Source organism: Microcaecilia unicolor, chromosome 11 (assembly GCF_901765095.1).
Source record: "Microcaecilia unicolor chromosome 11, aMicUni1.1, whole genome shotgun sequence".
In the NCBI taxonomy this organism is placed as follows: domain Eukaryota; kingdom Metazoa; phylum Chordata; class Amphibia; order Gymnophiona; family Siphonopidae; genus Microcaecilia; species Microcaecilia unicolor.
Window position 1 is genome coordinate 119,268,104 of NC_044041.1, and position 18,440 is coordinate 119,286,543.

The following is an 18,440-nucleotide window of genomic DNA, read 5'->3' on the forward strand; positions in this document are numbered from 1 at the left end:
GTTCCACTATGTTACACACGGAATAGAGCTTCCCCAGTCCTATGTGCTCTTTGAAACTGACTTATCCTCTCACCCCAGATGTGGATGAATGTCAGGATCCATCAGCCTGCAGGAATGGGCGCTGTATCAACACAGCAGGCTCCTTCTACTGTGAGTGCAGTCCATCGTGGAGCCTGGATGCCAGTGGGAGGGAATGCGTACTAGCAGAAACGCAGGGAGGTAAGGAAGTGGAGTGTTGATGGTCTTTTTCTCCAGAGATGGGGCAATAATTGCCAAAATGTGTGGATGAACTGGAAAAAGAATGGAGAAATTAGAGTTTACCTGCTAACTTTCTTTCCTTTAGTCCCACCAGTCCAGAAAGTGCAAGTGTTATATCCATCAGCTAGCAGTGGAGATTGAAACCCACTGAAGAGTACTCTGCCCTATAAGGGTACAGTGCAGCTCCAGTGCTTCAGTAGTTCAGTAACAAAGCAGTAGAACCTTTTAAACTGTGTAAAACATCCAACCTCCATTCCACAAGTGCTTCTAGAAGAAAACTGAAACAATAGAAACTTAATTCTAAACAGAAGGCAAGCCTTCCACCTCTAGGAGCGAAGACACTAAGGAAATGCAGTGGCGTAGCTAGGGTGGTTGACACCCGGGGGCCGGTCATTTTTTAACACCCCCCCTCCAAAATCCAGTGCTAGGCATGCAGAGAATACAAAACACTCAGGACCTATAGAGCAATTCTACCATACCATAAGCAGTCATTTCTACGAATCACACAAGGAAAAGGAAAGCATCTTAAACACTACAGTGAGCACTAGAACATCAATTCACCTATTGTAAAATGAAACCAGACAGAATAGTACAGATCGTCAATCCTGCACAGTCAATGCCAACTGAAAGCCATGTCTTTTTCACAAACACAGACACCCTAATCCACTATTGAATAAGTAATCATAAACTTTCTATTTAGACAAAAATTGAACTGAACCCCCAAGATGCCAGACTCTGCATACAATGCAACACCACAGAAACCGAAAATGTCCCCTAGTACTGTGCAAAATATAAAGACAGCAGATGTAAATTTGAAAAAACTAACAAATACCAATCACCACTTTACAAATTAACAAATAGAAATAAAACAAATATAGAAAATAAAATAATACCATTTTATTGGACATACATTTAGCTTTCAGAGGCCAAAACATCCTTCCTCAGCTCAATACAGTATAGTATTTATTTATTTATTTATTGCATTTGTATCCCACATTTTCCCATCTCTTTGCAGGCTCAATGTGGCTTACAGTACATTATGAATGGTGGAAATATATTAGAAAATAGTACTGTTACAGTATCCTATCCTGACCTGAGGAAGGGGGTTTTGTTCTACGAAAGTTAGCCAAAATGTATTAAAATTAGTCCAATAAAAAGATTACCTTGTTTACATGTTCTATTATAAACATTTGTTAACACAGCTACAATACTACTTTATCCTAAAGCAAAAAAATAAAACTATATATTTTATTTACAGTTTGTTGTCTCTGGTTTCTGCTTTCCTCATCTTCTTTTCACTGTCTTCCTTCCATCCAGCATCTCTCTTCGGTCTCTCTCTGCCATCCAGTGTCTGCCCTCTCCATCCAATGTCTGCCCTCTCTCCCTGCCCCTTCCATCCACATCTGCCCTCTATCTCTGCCCCTTCCATCCACCATCTGCCCCTGTATGCACTTTCTCTCTCCCCCTTCCATTCACTGTCTGCCCTTTCTATCCCTTCCATCCACTGTCTGCCCTTTCTCTCTGCCCCTTCAGTCCACCATTTGCCCTCCCTCTCCCATCCATCCAGGGTCTGCCCTCCCTCTCGCTCCCTCTTCCATCCAGGATCTGCCCCTCTCTCTGCCCCTTTTTTTCAGCCCCCAGTTCCAGCCCCACTATCCCACCAGTCCCCAGTTTCAGCCCCAGCCCTTTTCTCCCACCAGTCCCGAGCTTCAGCCCCCAGCCACTTCTCCCTGTCTCCTTTTCAGCCCCCAGTTTCAACCCCAGCCCTTTTCTCTCACCAGTCCCAAATTTCAGCCCCAGCCACTTCTCCCTGTCTCCTTTTCAGCCCCCAGCCCCCCAGTTCCAGCCCCTGCCCCTTTTCAGCCTCCAGTCCCAGTACTAGCTCCCTTATCCCACCTACCCTCCTTTTTAGCCCCCAGTTCCAGCCCCCTTAATCCACATGCCTTGTATTAGGGCCCCCCTTTTCAGCCCCAGAGCCATTCTCCCACCTGACCCACGCATGCCCCATTTTCTCACCAGCCCCAGGCATGGCCCCCATTTTCCCATATGGCCCCTTCTCAGACCCCAGTTCCAGCCCCCTTCTCCCATCTGAGAGCCCCCTCCCCTCCTGCTGCCATTCGATAACCCCCTTGCCTCCCCACCCCAGTCCCTTCTGTCATCCGAGAACCCCCTCGCCTCCCCACCCGTCCCCTCCTCCCATCCAAGAACCCCCTCCCATCCCCTCCTCCCAACCGAGAACCCCCTCCCTACCCCAACCCAGACCCCTTCTCCCATCCGAGAACCCCCTCCCCACCCCACCCCAGTCCCCTTCTCCCATCTGAGAACCCCAGTCCCCACCCCACCCCAGTCCCCTTCTCCCATCCGAGAACCCCCTCCCCACCCCAGTCCCCTTCAACCATCCGAGAACTCCCCTCCCCTCCCCACCTCAGTCCCCTTCTCCCATCTGAGAACCCCCACCCCACCCCCTTCCCCCATCTGAGAACCCCCACCCCACACCCTTCTCCCATCTGAGCCCCCCCCCCGACCTGACCCTACTACCAGCTCCGTTCTCCTGCCACCACCCTGCCTTTAAAAAAAATTTGTGAAGCGCTGGAGTCGCAGGCAGCACCTTGCTTGTGCCCTGCTTGTAAAAATCTCCTCCTCGTTGTCGGGCCTTCCCACATTGAGTCTTACCCTCCTCTGAGGTAACTTCCTATTTCCGGCGCTTCACAAACTTTTTTTTAAAGGCAGGGTGGGAGCAGCGGGAGCGAGCACCCCCCCCCCCCCACCCGCTGACACCCAGGGCGGACCGCCCCCACCGCCCCGCCCTTGCTACGCCACTGAGGAAATGTACTTTGTCTCTGAATAAGGGTGGGAGCTTGGACTGATCTTGTGGTACTGATGGAAAGAAAATTACCAAGAAAGAACTAATTTCTCCTTCCTTAGCATCCTTACCAAATCAGTGCAGGATGTAACAAAGCAGTGTTCATGATGGGGGGAGGGGGGAATAGGACTGCTATTCTGATCACTGAAGCTCCAAATGAAACTTTTTTTTTCCTGGCTGTGATGTCCAGTGATAGTGTTTTAAATTGGTATGTAGGGAGGATCATGTTGCTGCCTTACATATGTCCATTGGAGATACTGCTCTGAGCTTAGCCCAAGAAGCAGCTATTCCCCTTGTGAAATGCATTCTTAGAGACAAGGGAAGCTGTTTGCCTGCCAGAACATACATCAAAGAAATCATGTCCTTTAGCCAATGAGTGATGGTTGCTGTAGAAGCAGCCTCCCCTTTTTGACGTGGCCAAAAAGGACAAACTTGTCTGTTCTCCCACATTCATTAGTTTCTTTCAATATCTCATCAAAACTCTGTGGATATCTAAGCATTTAAGACAGGAATGAGAATTAAGCCCTCTTAGGACACACCGCCCTCAGCAGAGGACGGAGATGAGATACACTTTTCAGGAATTGTATCACATCCGGATGAGAGCCCAAAGAAGAATTCTCCAACCACTCTCTAAAACAAGCCAGTGCAGCTACTTGAACTTTTTTTTATTTATTTATTTAAATTTTCCAATATATCACCACATAAAGTGAATATGCAATCGGCATTATTTAACATTAGGAAACAAAAATGATAAGTATATATCTTTACAGCCCATTTGTCCACAAGTTAAAGAAATTTGATTCCAAGATTAAGGAAATTAAAAAAGAAAAAAAATACAAAAATTAATAATCAATAGATGCTTCCTCTGGTTCAGACCCCAGCCTGCTAAATTAGGGAAGGTTTACTATATTCACATCAACTCTTGCATCAATAAACTCTTTCAACTGTTTTGGATCTACAAACTGAAAATGTTTACCCTCAAGCACCACATTACAAAAACAAGGAAATCGCAAAACAAAATTTGCTCCCAATGCCACCACCCTGGGGCGAAGTTCCAAAAAGGTCCTTCGTCTCATCTGTGTAGGCCGTGAGAGATCTGGAAAGATACGGACCTTTGAGCCCAAAAACAGATTTTCTAAGTGTCTCAACGAAAGCCGTAGTACGGCATTCCTATCAGGCTCCAACGCGAAAGTGGCAAGCAGAGTTAATCTCTGAGTAACTATTTCTAATGAGCTTTCTAGGAATGAGGTAAGATTCATTCCCTCCCCTATTACGGGGGGGGGGGGGGGGGGGGTTCCCACCACCACTCCAGTACTCCCGATGTAATAAGCCCGTGTAATGGGAGGGAGTGAGTCCTTGTCCATTCCCAGGATGTCCACCAAATATTTTTTAACCATCTCCAAAGGAGAAATTAACAGTGATTTGGGAAAATTAAGAAACCTAAGGTTAAGCCTTTTAGTCTGATTTTCAAGGTATTCAAGTCGTTTATGTAGGAAATTATTGTCTTTAACCCAAGCTGTTTCTATAGATCCCATTTCTTGAATTTTGATATCCACACGTTCCAATTTCTGGGTTTGCTGTGCAGTCACTTGTGCTTGAAGCAGGGCAGCCTCAGAAAGAACTTCAATATCAGAAGAATTCTGCTTTAAAGTAGTTTGCATAGAGTTTTGGATATTGTAAACCATATCCCACAGTGACTCCAGCGTCACAATTGCTGGTCTAATCACTCCACTAGCCACAGGAGGAGATTGAGGTAGACTATCAGCCCGAGCTAACTTGGAAACAATACCTTGAGGCAATACCTTTGAAGCCTGTTGTAGTAATGTTTCCCGAAATTGAGAATCTATCTCAGTTGCTGCAGTCACACCCTCAGACAGGACCAGCTGAGCCACTTCGGCGTCTGTCTCTGTTTGAACAGCCAGCAACTCTCTTCCAGGCTGGGGAGGTGCAATTCGCTCCACAGGGCTGAAGGAAGCCCCGTTTCCACTCTCAATCGACTCCAAAGGGCCGAGAGCTGCAGTGGGGGTCGAAGTTCCCTGAGGACCCGGTTGCTGCCTGGGAAATTGCAGGGTTGTTTGTTTCATCGTCGAGGAGGTCACAGGAACCGAGGGAAATTCCTTTACCTTCCCCCTCCGCTTCCCCATGGTTAACGAGGCTACAGAGGCACCGAGAGAAACTCACAAACACAGCAGCCTCCAGGAGCAAACACAGGTGCGTCTATTCACAGCGCCATCTTGGAAAACCAGCTACTTGAACTTTTAAGGAACCAAGAGCCAGACCTTTTGAGAGACCATCCTAAAGGAAGGCAAGAATATGAGGAACTGACCAATAATTCTTAGCCTGCAAAAGGGTCGCAATGACCCTTACTTCTTAGCGTTGACCTCTCAAGAGCCAGGCCATAAAACCATAGAAGGATGGATACAGAGGTTCCCTGAGCAGAGGAAGATGAAGGGCTTGATTTACCAGGAGTCTGACCAAATCTGCATACCACGGGCTTCTGGGCCAGTCTGAAGCTAGTAGCACTAGGAGTCCAGGATGAATTTCCACTCTTCAAAGTACTCAGCCTGTCATTGGCCATGGAGAAAAAACATAGCAGATTCAAGCTCAGCTACTTCCTTCTGTCCTGAACCCCTTGTGCAGCTGAAGAAGTTAGTCACTTTGGAATTTTTCCTGAATGTCATTAGATCCAGAACTGGTGAACCCCAGTGCTTCAATATCATATTGAAGGTTCTCTGAGCAAATTCCCACTCTCCCAGGTCCAGAGAGGTGACATTCAACCCAGTGGAAGAGGTGACAGGCTTCCAGGGCCAACTGTCCACTCCTCGTTCCTCCCTGTTTGTTGACATAAGCTACCACCGAGGCATTGTTGTAGAAGATGCGGACTGGATGCCCCTTAAGAGTCCTGGCAAAGGCCAAGAATCCCCTGCAAATCCTCTTAACTCCAGACAGTTGATCAACCAGGATACCACATTTTATTTAGCATCCCCTGCACAGCTGACCCTAGCATTGGACTCCCATTCGGACAGTCTGGCATCCATGATGAGCACCATTCAGTCAGAGATTGATAAGGGAATTCCCTTGTATAGGTTGATGGACTGAAGCCACCAACTCATGCTGAGCCTTGATTGTGAGGTCCATGGCAGGCGATAACCGTAGTCTTGAGTCATCAGCAACCACCAACTAAGAAAACTGAAGCAGTTGCACATGCTCTCTCGCCCAAGGATCCATATCCAAAGTCGTTGCCATCAAACCCAGCACATTCATATACTCCCATGCTGTAGGGCTTCATTGCTGTAACAGAAGCCTTATTTAGGAGTGAGCTACTCCCAAATACTCTCAGACTGCAGTTTGATTTTGCTGAAGCTGAGTATCTAGCCTAGCGACTGTGACAGTTGGAGCACTCTGCACATCTTCTGCACACTGTCCTGATGGGAGGAGGCTCTTACTAACCAAATACCCAGATAAAGGTGGACTTTGATTCCCTCACACCATAGAAAGGCTGCTGCCACCACCATTACCTTTGAAAATGTCCTGGGGGCAGTGGCCAGTCCAAATGGCATTCTGATGTCCCAGGATCACAAATCTTAGAAGTCTATGATGTGGAGGCCAAATCTGAACGTGAAAGTAGGCTTCTTTGAGGTCAAGAGCCTAGGTAAACTGATGCTATTGCTGACTGAAGAGTTTCTATTCTGATATGGGAGACTCACAGAAAATGGTTGACAGTTTTGAGGTCTAAGATAGAGAAAAATGAGCATTCTTTCTTGGGAACTATGAACTAAATGGAGTATCTTCCTTTTTTTCATTGTTGTTTGGGAACTGGTGCTACTGCTCCTAGTTGCAGAAGGCACTACAGAGTGGGGAAGTACGGTCTGCTGCTTGGCTGGATCTCTGCAGAAGGACTTCAAGAAGAAATGTTATAGGGAGGGTAAATTCTAATTTGTAACCACATTTGATGATGTCCAGAACCCACTGGTCAGACATTATTCTGATGCATTCCAGGTAAAACCTGGACAGCAGTCTTATGATTATTTCCAGTGAAGAATGGACCTGGACCTCATCATTGACTGGAATGCCTGGCATTGGCTGTCCACGCTGACGAGATCCTCCTCTCTTGACTCCTTGAGAGGAAGATTGCTTTGACTGGTAATTATTTCGTGGGAAATAGCTTAACTAACCTGAACTATAGCATCTGGCTTCCCTGAAGCATGATCGACTAGATGATGAATGCGTGGAAGAATTGACTTTGTCTTCAGGAAGCCTTTAGGGGAAAGCTTCACCCAGATCTTTAACTAATTTCTCCAGGTCTTCCCCAAACAGTAATTTCCGCTGACCAATTCCTTAACCATAACAGGCATCTGGCTGCCACTGATAGAGCCGTACAGCATGCCAGGGTTCTGATTAGGCCATACAGGGCATCTGTGAGAGATGCCATTCCAGCCTTAAGCTTTACCCCTGGGTCTAGAGATGCCTGTTCTGGATCCTCTCCCTGCTGGACCTATTGAAAACAAGCTCTAGCTGTATAAGAGGAAGATTTCACATGATATAGTGTCTCCAGATGTGCATACCACAATAGGAATGAACCTCACTCATAACCTAGGTCCTAGGTTCTGCTAGCCTCTCAGATTGATTGCTAATGCTCATCCTAATACTCACATTATGCAAACGAGAGCCTCCTTCTGGAGTTCATGGAGTGTAGTATGTAAAGGCAATACATCTAAGTGTGCTAGGAAGGACCAACTTTCAACATCATGCCAGTTCTTTGATCATGATTTGCTGCTGGTTGGAGGTCAACTACTGCCCTTTCACCTATCTCTCTGATCTTGTATTTTCCCCCACAGACCGGGCAGTAGAGAAGCGAGATATCTGCTGGAGACAGCGAGGCGAGGACCAGATTTGTTCCATGGCACTGAATGCTTTTCATCTCAGCTATGAGGAATGCTGCTGTAATCATGGCAAGGGCTGGGGGTACCAGTGTCAGCCCTGCCCTCCTCGGGGCTCAGGTACAACCAGAGTATGGAAACCCTTAGAGCATACATGGGTCAAAGATCATACAGCAAGGGCTCCAGGAACCTTCTCAACATACACATAAAACAAGAGCCCAAGCATGTGCAGACAGCAAGGGCTCCAAGAAACTCTTAACTGAACATGAGTAGCAAGGCCTTGGGAACTCCACAAAAACAAACAAACTGGGGACCCAATGATCAGGGTTGAATGTGGGTGCTAGAGGCCACTAGGGGTCTGGTGCGAGCATGCCAGGGAATATCGCAGAGCTCATTAAATTATATTTAAATGATCCTCTACATTATTCTGCCCTTATATGGTAGGGAAGCCCTGCCCATCACATCCCAGGATGCACTGGGTAGGCAGGTGCCACCATTTTGAAGGCGGCACAGGAAGGAGGGAGTGGTACTTCCTTCTCCATCATTTGAAGGTATGGGGAGGGGTTGGGGCACTAGATCACTGTGGGGGGTCAGGTCGGGGTAAGGGGAGCACTAGACCCGCCAGAGGAGGGCTAGAGGTTCAGCCCTGTCGGGTGATAGGGGCTCTTCTGTTGGGGTGGGGGGTCCTGAGGTCCACCGGACCTCCAGCCCCTTGGAATGTTCGTCCAGGCATTTTTTTTGACAGCTTGGACCTGTCACTTCTGCGGGAGGATTGTACCTTGGGCACAAGCCCAGGCACAGTCCTCCCGCAGAAGTACCCCTATGATCAGAGCTAATAGCGTGCATGAATTTGCATGCTAGTAGCTTTGATCATAGGGGTGTTATTGCCCCATGCTGTTCTGGCACTAATTTTAGAGTGCTGTTTGGAACAGTGTGGTGTTTTTGATCATGTGGCCATGAGTGTCCAATTACTCCGTGAGCACACATCAGGATACACCATATGTGATTATGTGATGCATTTGTATACTTGTGTATGAGGCATGTTTTTGTAACTTACATTGATGTCTGGCATGTTTGTGATAAGGTTAACAGGCTCTTCTTATCTCTTTGTTTGCAGAGCAGCTGTGTCAACACTCTCAGAGTGATGGGAACTCCTTCTGGGAAACCAGTCCCTTATTCTTGGGGAAGAAACCCAGAGGTGAGTTACAGTGGATGGCTCTTTGCTTATGCTTTCCAAACTCATGTCTCCTTCTGCCTGTGACCCAGCTCAGCCCCTCCCTCACTGTAACCCAGTTCAGCTCTTCCCCTTTTGTGACCCAGTTCAGTTTTCCACCTTGCTCCCCCCTCTTGTGACCCAGCTATGCTCTGCTTCCTACTCCCCCTACCTGTGACCCAGCTCAGCTGTCTTCCCTCACTGTGACCCAGCTCAACTGTCTGCCTGCTCTCCCCCAACACACTCCTCTGCTCAGCTCTGTCCCCCATTCCCCCTTACCTGTGACCCAATTCAACTGTCCTCTCTGCAGAGTCCGCACCCCAACCCACTACCTAGCTTGGATCTCCCTCATACCTGTGACACCACTCAACCCTCCTCTCTACTCCGTACCCTAACCCACTGCCCAGCTTGGATCTCCCCATGCTCCCCTCCTGTGACCCAGGTCGATTTTTAACTCCTGCTCCCACTCCCAAACCACTACCTGGCTCAATTCTCCCCTCCTACCTGTGACCCAGCTTGATTCTCCCCCCAGCTCAGCTTTCCCCATTGCATGACTTGTCTCTCCTCAGTCTTCCACCTGATCCCTAGCTATCCTCTTTGCTCTCCATACCTTATTCCTAGCACCCCCTCCTTGTTCTTCTCATGCCTCCTCTCCAGTTCCTCGTCCCCTCTACTCTTTAAGAATCCTTCTTTCATGTATCTGGCTATTGCCCCTTCTCTTCCTTCTCCCCTTCCTTTGTATATATACTCTACATCTCTTTTTTGTCTCTGTCTCTCCCTCCATTGTTGCTTCAGTCACATTAACTCCTGTTTTCTTTCCCCTACCTGCTTTTGGTGCTGAAGAGGAGGATAGCTCAGAGGAAGACTCTGATGAGTGTCGTTGTGTCAACGGTCGCTGTGTCTGGGGTTACTATGGTTTCTCCTGTGAGTGCAACACTGGCTTCCAGCTGGACAGCACCAGGACACGCTGCGTGGGTAAGAAGGGCAAAGGAGCAAATGCAGAACACTCCAAAGAGAGAAATGGAGGAGACAGGCAGCATCTGCTGAGGGGTGGGAGGGTGGAGAGGGGCAGATGGGAAACACTGCTCTAAGGTACTGCCTAAATCTAGTCCTGGAGTACCCCTTGAAAACAACAAAGCAGATGATCTGCAAACTCCAAGATGGAAAGACAACAAAGCAGATCAGTAGAAGAAAACCATAAATTTATTGAGCAAAAAACCAAATATTCAAATCAGCCCGACACAGGACGTGTTTTGCCCAGCAGGGCTGCATCAGGGGCTACACAGTTTTCTTTTATTGTCAGGGTTAATGAGATATGTATACTGATGTAAAAAATGTACAGAGGTCTTCTAAAATGTAATTAAAAAACAGCCAAATAATCAAAAAAGTGATGACGTGCAATCCGTCAGATATACTAGCAACTCTGTAGGCTTTCTTCTACTGATCTGCTTTGTTGTCTTTCCATCCTGGAGTACCCCTTGCCAGTCAGGTTTTTAGGATATCTACAATGAATATGCGTGAACTTGATTTGCATACACTGCCTCCATTATGTGCAAATCTCTTTCATGCTTATTCATTGTGGATATCCTGAAAACCTGACTGGCAAAGGGTACTCCAGGACCAGACTTTTGAAACACTGCCTTAGAGGGGGGAAGAGAGGTGGACAGGCAGACAGTATCTTGGAGAGGGAAACGAGGGGCAGATGGATAGAACCTTGAACAGAAGGAAATAGAGGGAGACATGTGGCACTTCAGGTAGGTAAGAAAGAGAGAGGGCATCTGGCAGTGAACCAGAGCAAGATGGTTTATCTGAGTTTGACTATAGGAGGAGGAGCCTCAGGGAACTAAGCACCAGGGGGATAGTTTTATAACTGCAGGGGCCCACATGCTTTTCATTGTGCAGGTCCGGGTGACACTTACACCTCCAATTTGGAGACACACAAATTTACAGGATGAATTTACATGCATATACATACAGAATTACAACTTCAGAACATATTTTTCAGTCAGTGGACAATTAAGCTGCCGTCTTTGTTGCCAGAAGCTATGGTTTGAGAATAAAAGAGCAGTTCAGTTTAAAAGTGGTTCTCCTAGAACAAGCAGGATGCGTCAGCCACATATAGGTGACATCATCTGATGGCTCCCATTGGACAGAAACACTCTCCAATAGCTCAGAGAGGTTTTTTTTTTTTTTTTTAATCCCTCTGAGTATGAACAGTAGATGCTCCTGTTGGGAGAGTCTGGGCAACCCCCCCCCCCTTCCTGCCTCAGTCAATCCCTAGCTAAGGACGTTTCCTCCAAGGGGATGTGGGTGGGTTGTGTGGCTGACTTATCCGGCTGTCCACGGAAAACTCTCATTACAGGTAAGTAACTTTGCTTTCTCCTAGGACAAGTAAGATGCGTCAGTCCCACATAAGTGACTGCCGAGCCAAGGGGCATAAGGAGGGTTAGGTGCCCCAGTGGGTTTTTGATTCTTACCACAGTAGGTCACTGTTCCAGAAGGCTGACTGAGGGGCTAAGTAGGGGGGGGGGGGGTTCCCTCAAAAAGTTTTTCTCTGAAGGAGGGGGTATGTATACCGCAGTGTAGAGAACATTCCCTTGGAGGAAAGGTAACAGAGTTGCTGCATAGTTAAGCGCTAGTGTTTGGCCGCCTCATCTAGAAGGCTTGTACATTTGTGTGGAGTTTTATTTGTCTGCTAAGCGGTGTGTTTTGAGTGCTAGAATGGTTATCTCCAGTAAAACGGCACAGTCTGTAAACTGGGGAAGAGTGTGTAGAGATGTCACAGATGCACATGCTGAGAGGGATTTAAAAAATATATATCTCAGAGCTACTGGAGAACATTTCTATCCAATGGGAGCTGTCGGATGATGCCACCTATATGTGGTTGATTTATCTGCTGTCCATGGAGAACTTCCGTTACATGTAAGTAACTTCGCTTTTGAATGAATTCCTGGAAGACAGGTCCATTAACAAATTTTAGCCAAGCTGGGATAATCACTTCCTTTCTCTAGAATGAGCAGCAGGGATGGATCTCCCTATTAGAATCTGCTGGACATTTCCTGACCCAGTTTGGCATTTTCTATGCCGGCGTGCATGGGGAAAGGAATGGCTAGCAGGAGAAAGGAGCGAATAGTACCTCTGTGTACAGTACTGCAGACTACACCTTCAAAAAGATATAAACAGGATGAAATCAGTCCAGAGGGTGGCTATAAAAATTATCAGTAGTCTTCATCATAAAGCATACGGGGACAGACTTAAAGATCTCAATATATATATTTTAGAAGAAAGGCAGGAGAGGGAAGATGATAGAGATTTAAATATCTCTGTAATATAAATGCCCAGGAGGTCTCTTTCGATAGGAAGATCTGGAATGAGGGGCCATAGGATGAAGGTAAAAGGGGATAGACTTAGGAGTAACCTAAGGAAATACTTCTTTATGGAAAGGGTAGTGAACGCATGGAGTGACTTCTCGATGGATAAGGTGGAGACCAGAGCTGTATCTGAATTCAAGAAAGCATGAGACAAGTACAGAGGATCATTGAAGGAGAGGAAGGGTTTGTAGAGAGTAGTAATTGGTGTGAATGGCCAGACTAGATGGGCTGTATTAACTTTATTTTTATCATTCAATGTTTCAGTATTTATGTTCTGGTCATATTCATTTATTAATGGACTGGAGAAGTAGGCTCTGCCATTCTGATGTGGTTCTCCTTGCAGGCATGATCTTGCAGTTTATACAGCAGCACTGAGGCCCTCATGATCCAAAGCCCTGCGCTGTTCCGAACAGCGCTCTAAAAATAGCGCTGGAACAGCGCAGGGCTTTTCTGCATATGATCAAAGATAATGCATGCAAATCTAAGCAGCGCAATTATCTTTGATTATCATGTAGAAGTGCGGGCGAATTGTGCCGAGCATGCGCTCAGCACAATCCTCCCGCACTTGTTTGACAGGTCTGGGCTGTCAAAAGCCCAAACCTGTCAAACAGCCTGCCTCGAGGCCCGAACAACAGAGCTGGAGGTCCGGTGGGTCTCCAGCCCTCCCAAACCCCCAGAAATTGTGAAGTGGCCGCCTCCGGCCAAGCGCTCTCCCAGCGACAGGGGGGTGGGGACTGGAGGTCCGGTGGACCTCCAGCCCACCCCAACTCCTCCCCCCCCCCCCGCGTTCTCCTTTCAATCCCTGGTGGTCCATGGTGACAACCCCCCTCCTGGCCCCCCTACCTTTCATTGGAGGAGGGATGCAGCCTGCCTCCCTCCTCTTTCAGTCGACGCTGCAAAATGGCGGCGCCCAGCCCCGCCCATTGCATCCTGGGATGCGCTGGGCGGGGCTACAGACCATGTAAGGGAGCAATTCCCGTACATGGTCTGTAGCCCTGCCCAGCGCATCCCAGGATGCAATGGGCAAGGCTGGGCGCCGTCATTTTGCGGCGTCGACTGGAAGAGGAGGGAGGCAGGCTGCGTCCCTTCTCCAACGAAAGGTAGGGGGGCCAGGAGGGGGGTTGTCACCACAAAAGGTAGGGGGGCCGGGAGGGGGGTTGAAAGGAGAATGCTGGGGGGGGGGAGAGTTGGGGTGGGCTGGAGGTCCAGCCCCCACCCCCACCCGTCGCTGGGTGGGAGAGCGTTTGGCCGGAGGTGGCCACTTCACAATTTCTGGGGGATTGGGGGGGCTGGCGACCCACTGGACCTCCAGCCCCCCCCCCCCCCCCCCGGGTGGGAGAGCGTTTGGCCAGAGGTGACCACTTCACAATTTCTGGGGGTTTGGGGGGGGGGGCTGGAGACACACACCCTCCCTGAACATGGGGGGGGGATCATCGGGGGGACCGGAGGTCCACTAGACCTCCAGCCCCCTGTTCGCGTTTGCTTTGGGGGGGGGAACGGGGGCCTGCCAGCATGCGACTGCATGCTGGACAGGGCTCACCATTCTTCCCCAATGATCCGCAAAGTCTAACGCCAGCTTGGAGCTGGCGTTGATTTTGCCGCAGCCAGCGACCCAATCTTTGGCGCTGGACGCTGATCATTGGGGATGAATGTACTAAGCGCTGATTAGCATGCATTTGCAAGCTAATTGCGCTAAGAGCCCTGTTTAGCATGCATTTGCATGCTACTTGCGCTAAGAGCCCTCAAGTGCGTTGTTTCAGGCGCTCGAGGGCTCTGATCATGAGTCGGCAGCAAACTCCGGCGTTAGTATGGCGTTAACAGCCTCTAGCGCCGGAGTTTGCTTTTGATCATGAGGGCATGACTGCACTCCCATGCATGTATTTCAGTAAAACCATGACTGGATTGACTTGTTCTTGGTGACATGGGGGTTGTGGGAAAAGAAACGTACATCCAGGTCCTGATTTATTTTTCTGCTGTGTCCCTCCCCAGATATTGATGAGTGCCGGGAGCTGAACCAGCGTGGCTTCCTCTGCAAGAATGCCCGATGTGTGAATACCAGTGGCTCCTACCGCTGCATCTGCAAGCCTGGCTTCATCCGCTCCCGCCACTCTGGCCTCTGCATTCCACAGCGGAAGAGATGACCACCCCTCCTCCTCTCCCAGACGCTGGAATCCGTCCCTGAGAGATCCCCAACCCTCTCCCCCTCCCAGGCAATATCTACCTTGGCAAACATTGACTGGCATCAGCCCCAGAACCAAGAGAGTGTGTGTTCAAAGGAAACCAGTGTGAGAGGCAGGAAATGCTCCCAGAGGGTGTGTTCACACTGCTAAGTCACTCTCTTTACTCTGCACTCAGAAAGACTTTTCCTCCTGCAGACCATTAGAACTGAAAGCAACTTTTCTTTTTATCTTTGATTTGAGCATTTTATTCTTTTACACTTTTTCTTCTTTCCCATACCCATCATCTTCTGCAACTGACAGAAATATGCATTTGAAACCAGCCCACCTTACATTAAATTAATGTGTTTATTTCTGTTTTGTGGTTATGGGGGGAGAGGGATGCTCATTTCTATCTTATACTATTGCATTTATACTAAACAATACAGTATTTTTTATTTATAGAACATCTTCCATATTATTTTTGTTCTATAGAAAAGGAATGGATAAAAATTTTGAGACACAGAGGAGTAGAGATATGTAGTCTTTTGAAAGGCATAGGATCTTCTGTGTCGTTTCATATCGTTTTCAAAACAGAAGGATTCAAGAACCCTAACATTTGGGATTTTTCGTTGCCAACAGTACATGCTATTCTTGCATATCTCACGCGTTATAAGACAAGTGTGCATGATATGCAAAACAGCAATATTTGAAATGTAACAGATTTTGGGCCAGATTCTGTATATGGCACTGAAAAAATAAGAGACGGAAAAAATGTGCTTGGTGCAGTTTATAGAATATGTGTAGCGCCTGTCCCTGTGACTAAAATTTAGACACTACCATTTACGTCAGCCTAAACCTGGTGTAAATGCCCACACTTAACTTAGGCGGGGATTGGGCATATTCTATATGCCCCTCCCATGACCACACCCCATTTTGAGATCCACATATTAAAAGTTACACGCACTTTACAGAATACACTCAGAAAGCTGTACACACAAATTCTAATTACTGCCAATAATTGCTTGTTAATCATTTACGTTGCGCGCGGTTTGGCCGTACTGCCAAATTTTTGCACGCTAGTCTCCATATATAGAATCCGGGCCTTTGGGGGTAAATTTATCAACGTTTTCTGCACATAAAAGGGCTTTTGTAAAATTACCCCAGGGGTTGCACATGCAGTGACAAGATGTGCACTTTTATGCAACCTACATGTAGGCATGTTCTGGGTGACGTATGCGTAGAGTTGCAATTTACGTGTGTTTTATAAAATATGCATGTACACATGTATTTAGGGTACTACATTTACACCCACCTTCGAGCAGGTGTCAGTGACCACAGCTTCAATCGAGCCGTGATTTCTGCTGGTTTACCCCTGGTATTTGAAAAATACACGTGTCTATGAAATTGGCGTAAAACAGGGGCCTACTAGGCCTTCACGTATAGGCGACCTGTTATAAAATGACCCTCTTTAAAACAAACCCAAAAAAGGAGGTGTTAACAATTAGTACAGAACACAGTGACTAGACTGTTGATGAATAAAAGATCTACCAATTACATATTTCCAGTCTTGGCTGAACTTCATTGGTTACCAGTTGAATACATGATTCAATATAATCTACCTTGCCTAGTTTTTTGTGTCCTATATCTTTGCAGAACTTGCTGTGTAGATATGATCCTGTAAGGAGGCTGCATCCCTCGTAACAAGCTCTGCTTACCAGGGTTGTGGAGTCCGGTACACCCAGCTTTTGACTTCAACTCCAACTCTGGCGCCTTTATTTTTGTACTGTTCGACTCCAACGTCTACTGATATTAGACTTTAAATTTCTTGTTCTGGATCTAACGTACTGGTAATTTATTATTTACCAGTACTTTAGATCCAGAACAAAGGTATGTGTACATATATATATATAAGTATAAAATGATAAAAAGACATTATAATATAATGGTAAATTTATTTTGAAGCTGGAGTCAGAACATTTTTACTGTCTCTGGCTCCAACTCCACCCCAAATTGCTTCCTACTCTGACTCCACAGCCCTGCTGCTTGCGGTACCCAGCAAGCTAAGAGATTGCAATCCAGTTGCTTAACATACTTTTGTGGTAGTGGGCTCCAAGCTACAGAACTCATTGCTGTTGTAATTGCACTGGCAAAATTATTAACCAGCTTTTAAAAAGAAACTGAAAACACGGGGCCTGATATTCAAAACAATTTAACCAGGCAGCAAAGGCTCCTGCCTGGTTAAATTACGAGCATGCTGGGAAGGGACAGTCAGAAGAATCTGAGGGAGCACCAGGGCAGTCTTGGAAGTTATACAAGCACCAGCAATGCTAATTGGCAAGTAGGACCGCTTAAATAGCAGTCCTAACTGCCTGGTTTAGCACTGAGTATCGGCTGTTCCCACAGAACTTATGGATACAACAGCTGACCTGGATTATCAATGCTGGGGCCTGGCTATGTCCCAGCACTGAATATTCAGGCCTAATCTAAATGATGGCAGTGAGCATTTTAAAAAACAGTCATTGCTGCCTGCTGAGTATGTGGCTTTTTGGAAAGGCTTTTTTTTTTTTTTAAAGAGTGAATGGGTACTGGGAGTGCTGTCTTCCAAACATTTAAATAACTTAAGAGCATAAGCGTTGCCATACTAGGACAGACCACAAGTCCATCAAGCCCAGTATCCTGTTACCAACAATGGTCAATCTAGGTCCAAGAACCTGGCAGGTTGTCCTCATAAAACTGTTGCCAAGTCCTATCTCAGATAAACTATGGGGCTCATTTTCAAAGAGAAAAACATCAAAAAGTGGCATAAATCTGCATTTGGACATTTTTCTCACAAAAAGTGCAAATTGGTATTTTCAAAACCAATTTTTAGACGATTTTCTATGAAGTCCGTCAGAAATGTGTTAAAATCATAAGGGGGCATGTTAAGGGCGGGATCTGGGCGTTCCAACACTGGGACATTTTTATATAAAAACATAGAAATTACAGTAGATAAGGGCCAAATGGCCCATCCAATCTGCCCTTCCTCAATAACCACTAGCCCCTTCTTTTCCTAAGGGATCTGATGGCATCACATTTAAATCACATATCAGTCGTATTTCCCCTATCCAAACTATCTTATGGATGGATATCTTCTATTAAGTCTCTGTCCATTTCTTCTGACTGTGAAGGTGACCTGTATATTACACCGACGTAAATACATTTTCCTTTTCTTCTTGCCAGTTTTACCTACAACGCTTCATCCTTATCCCATACGTCCTGCAGTTCTGTCACTTTGATATTATTCTTAATATACACCACTCCTCCACTCTTTTTTCCTACCTTGCCCTTCCTGAATAGATTATAGCCAGGTATAACTACATCCCAGTCATGGTTCTCTGTAAACCACATCTCCATGACCACCACTATATCCAAGTCGGCTTCTATCATTGCAGCCAATAGATCTAGGCATTTGTTTGCCATACTACGGGCATTGGTATGTAAGGCTCTCTAGATGTTACCTTATTTTTCCCTTTCTATAGGGGTATTTGATGTCTTAACTTCCTGAGGACTGTTTATGACTTTGGGGCTTTTCTCACCCATTCCCAGCAAATTTAATTTAAAGCTCTCTTTAGTTTTTAGCCAGTCTGTTACTGAAGACACTTCGTCCCTTTCTTGAAAGATGGACACCATCGCTGTTCAGCAGTTCTTGGAAAAATA

The 18,440-nt window shown here is 46.8% G+C and overlaps 1 protein-coding gene across 3 annotated transcripts in view; it reads left to right on the forward strand.

Annotated features, from left to right (window-relative positions):
- Nucleotides 1-16,300, forward strand: part of LTBP3 (latent transforming growth factor beta binding protein 3) — a 113,326-nt gene extending 97,026 nt beyond the window's left edge. For all 3 annotated transcript variants that reach the window (XM_030217621.1, XM_030217623.1, XM_030217622.1), the window contains exons 24-28: nucleotides 79-219; nucleotides 7,960-8,121; nucleotides 9,119-9,199; nucleotides 10,058-10,189; nucleotides 14,575-16,300. In XM_030217621.1, coding sequence (XP_030073481.1) covers nucleotides 79-219; nucleotides 7,960-8,121; nucleotides 9,119-9,199; nucleotides 10,058-10,189; nucleotides 14,575-14,726 — 668 coding nt within the window. In that variant the 3' untranslated portion in view covers nucleotides 14,727-16,300. The remainder of the gene's footprint in view (nucleotides 1-78; nucleotides 220-7,959; nucleotides 8,122-9,118; nucleotides 9,200-10,057; nucleotides 10,190-14,574) is intronic.
- The last annotated feature ends 2,140 nt before the right edge of the window (nucleotides 16,301-18,440 follow it).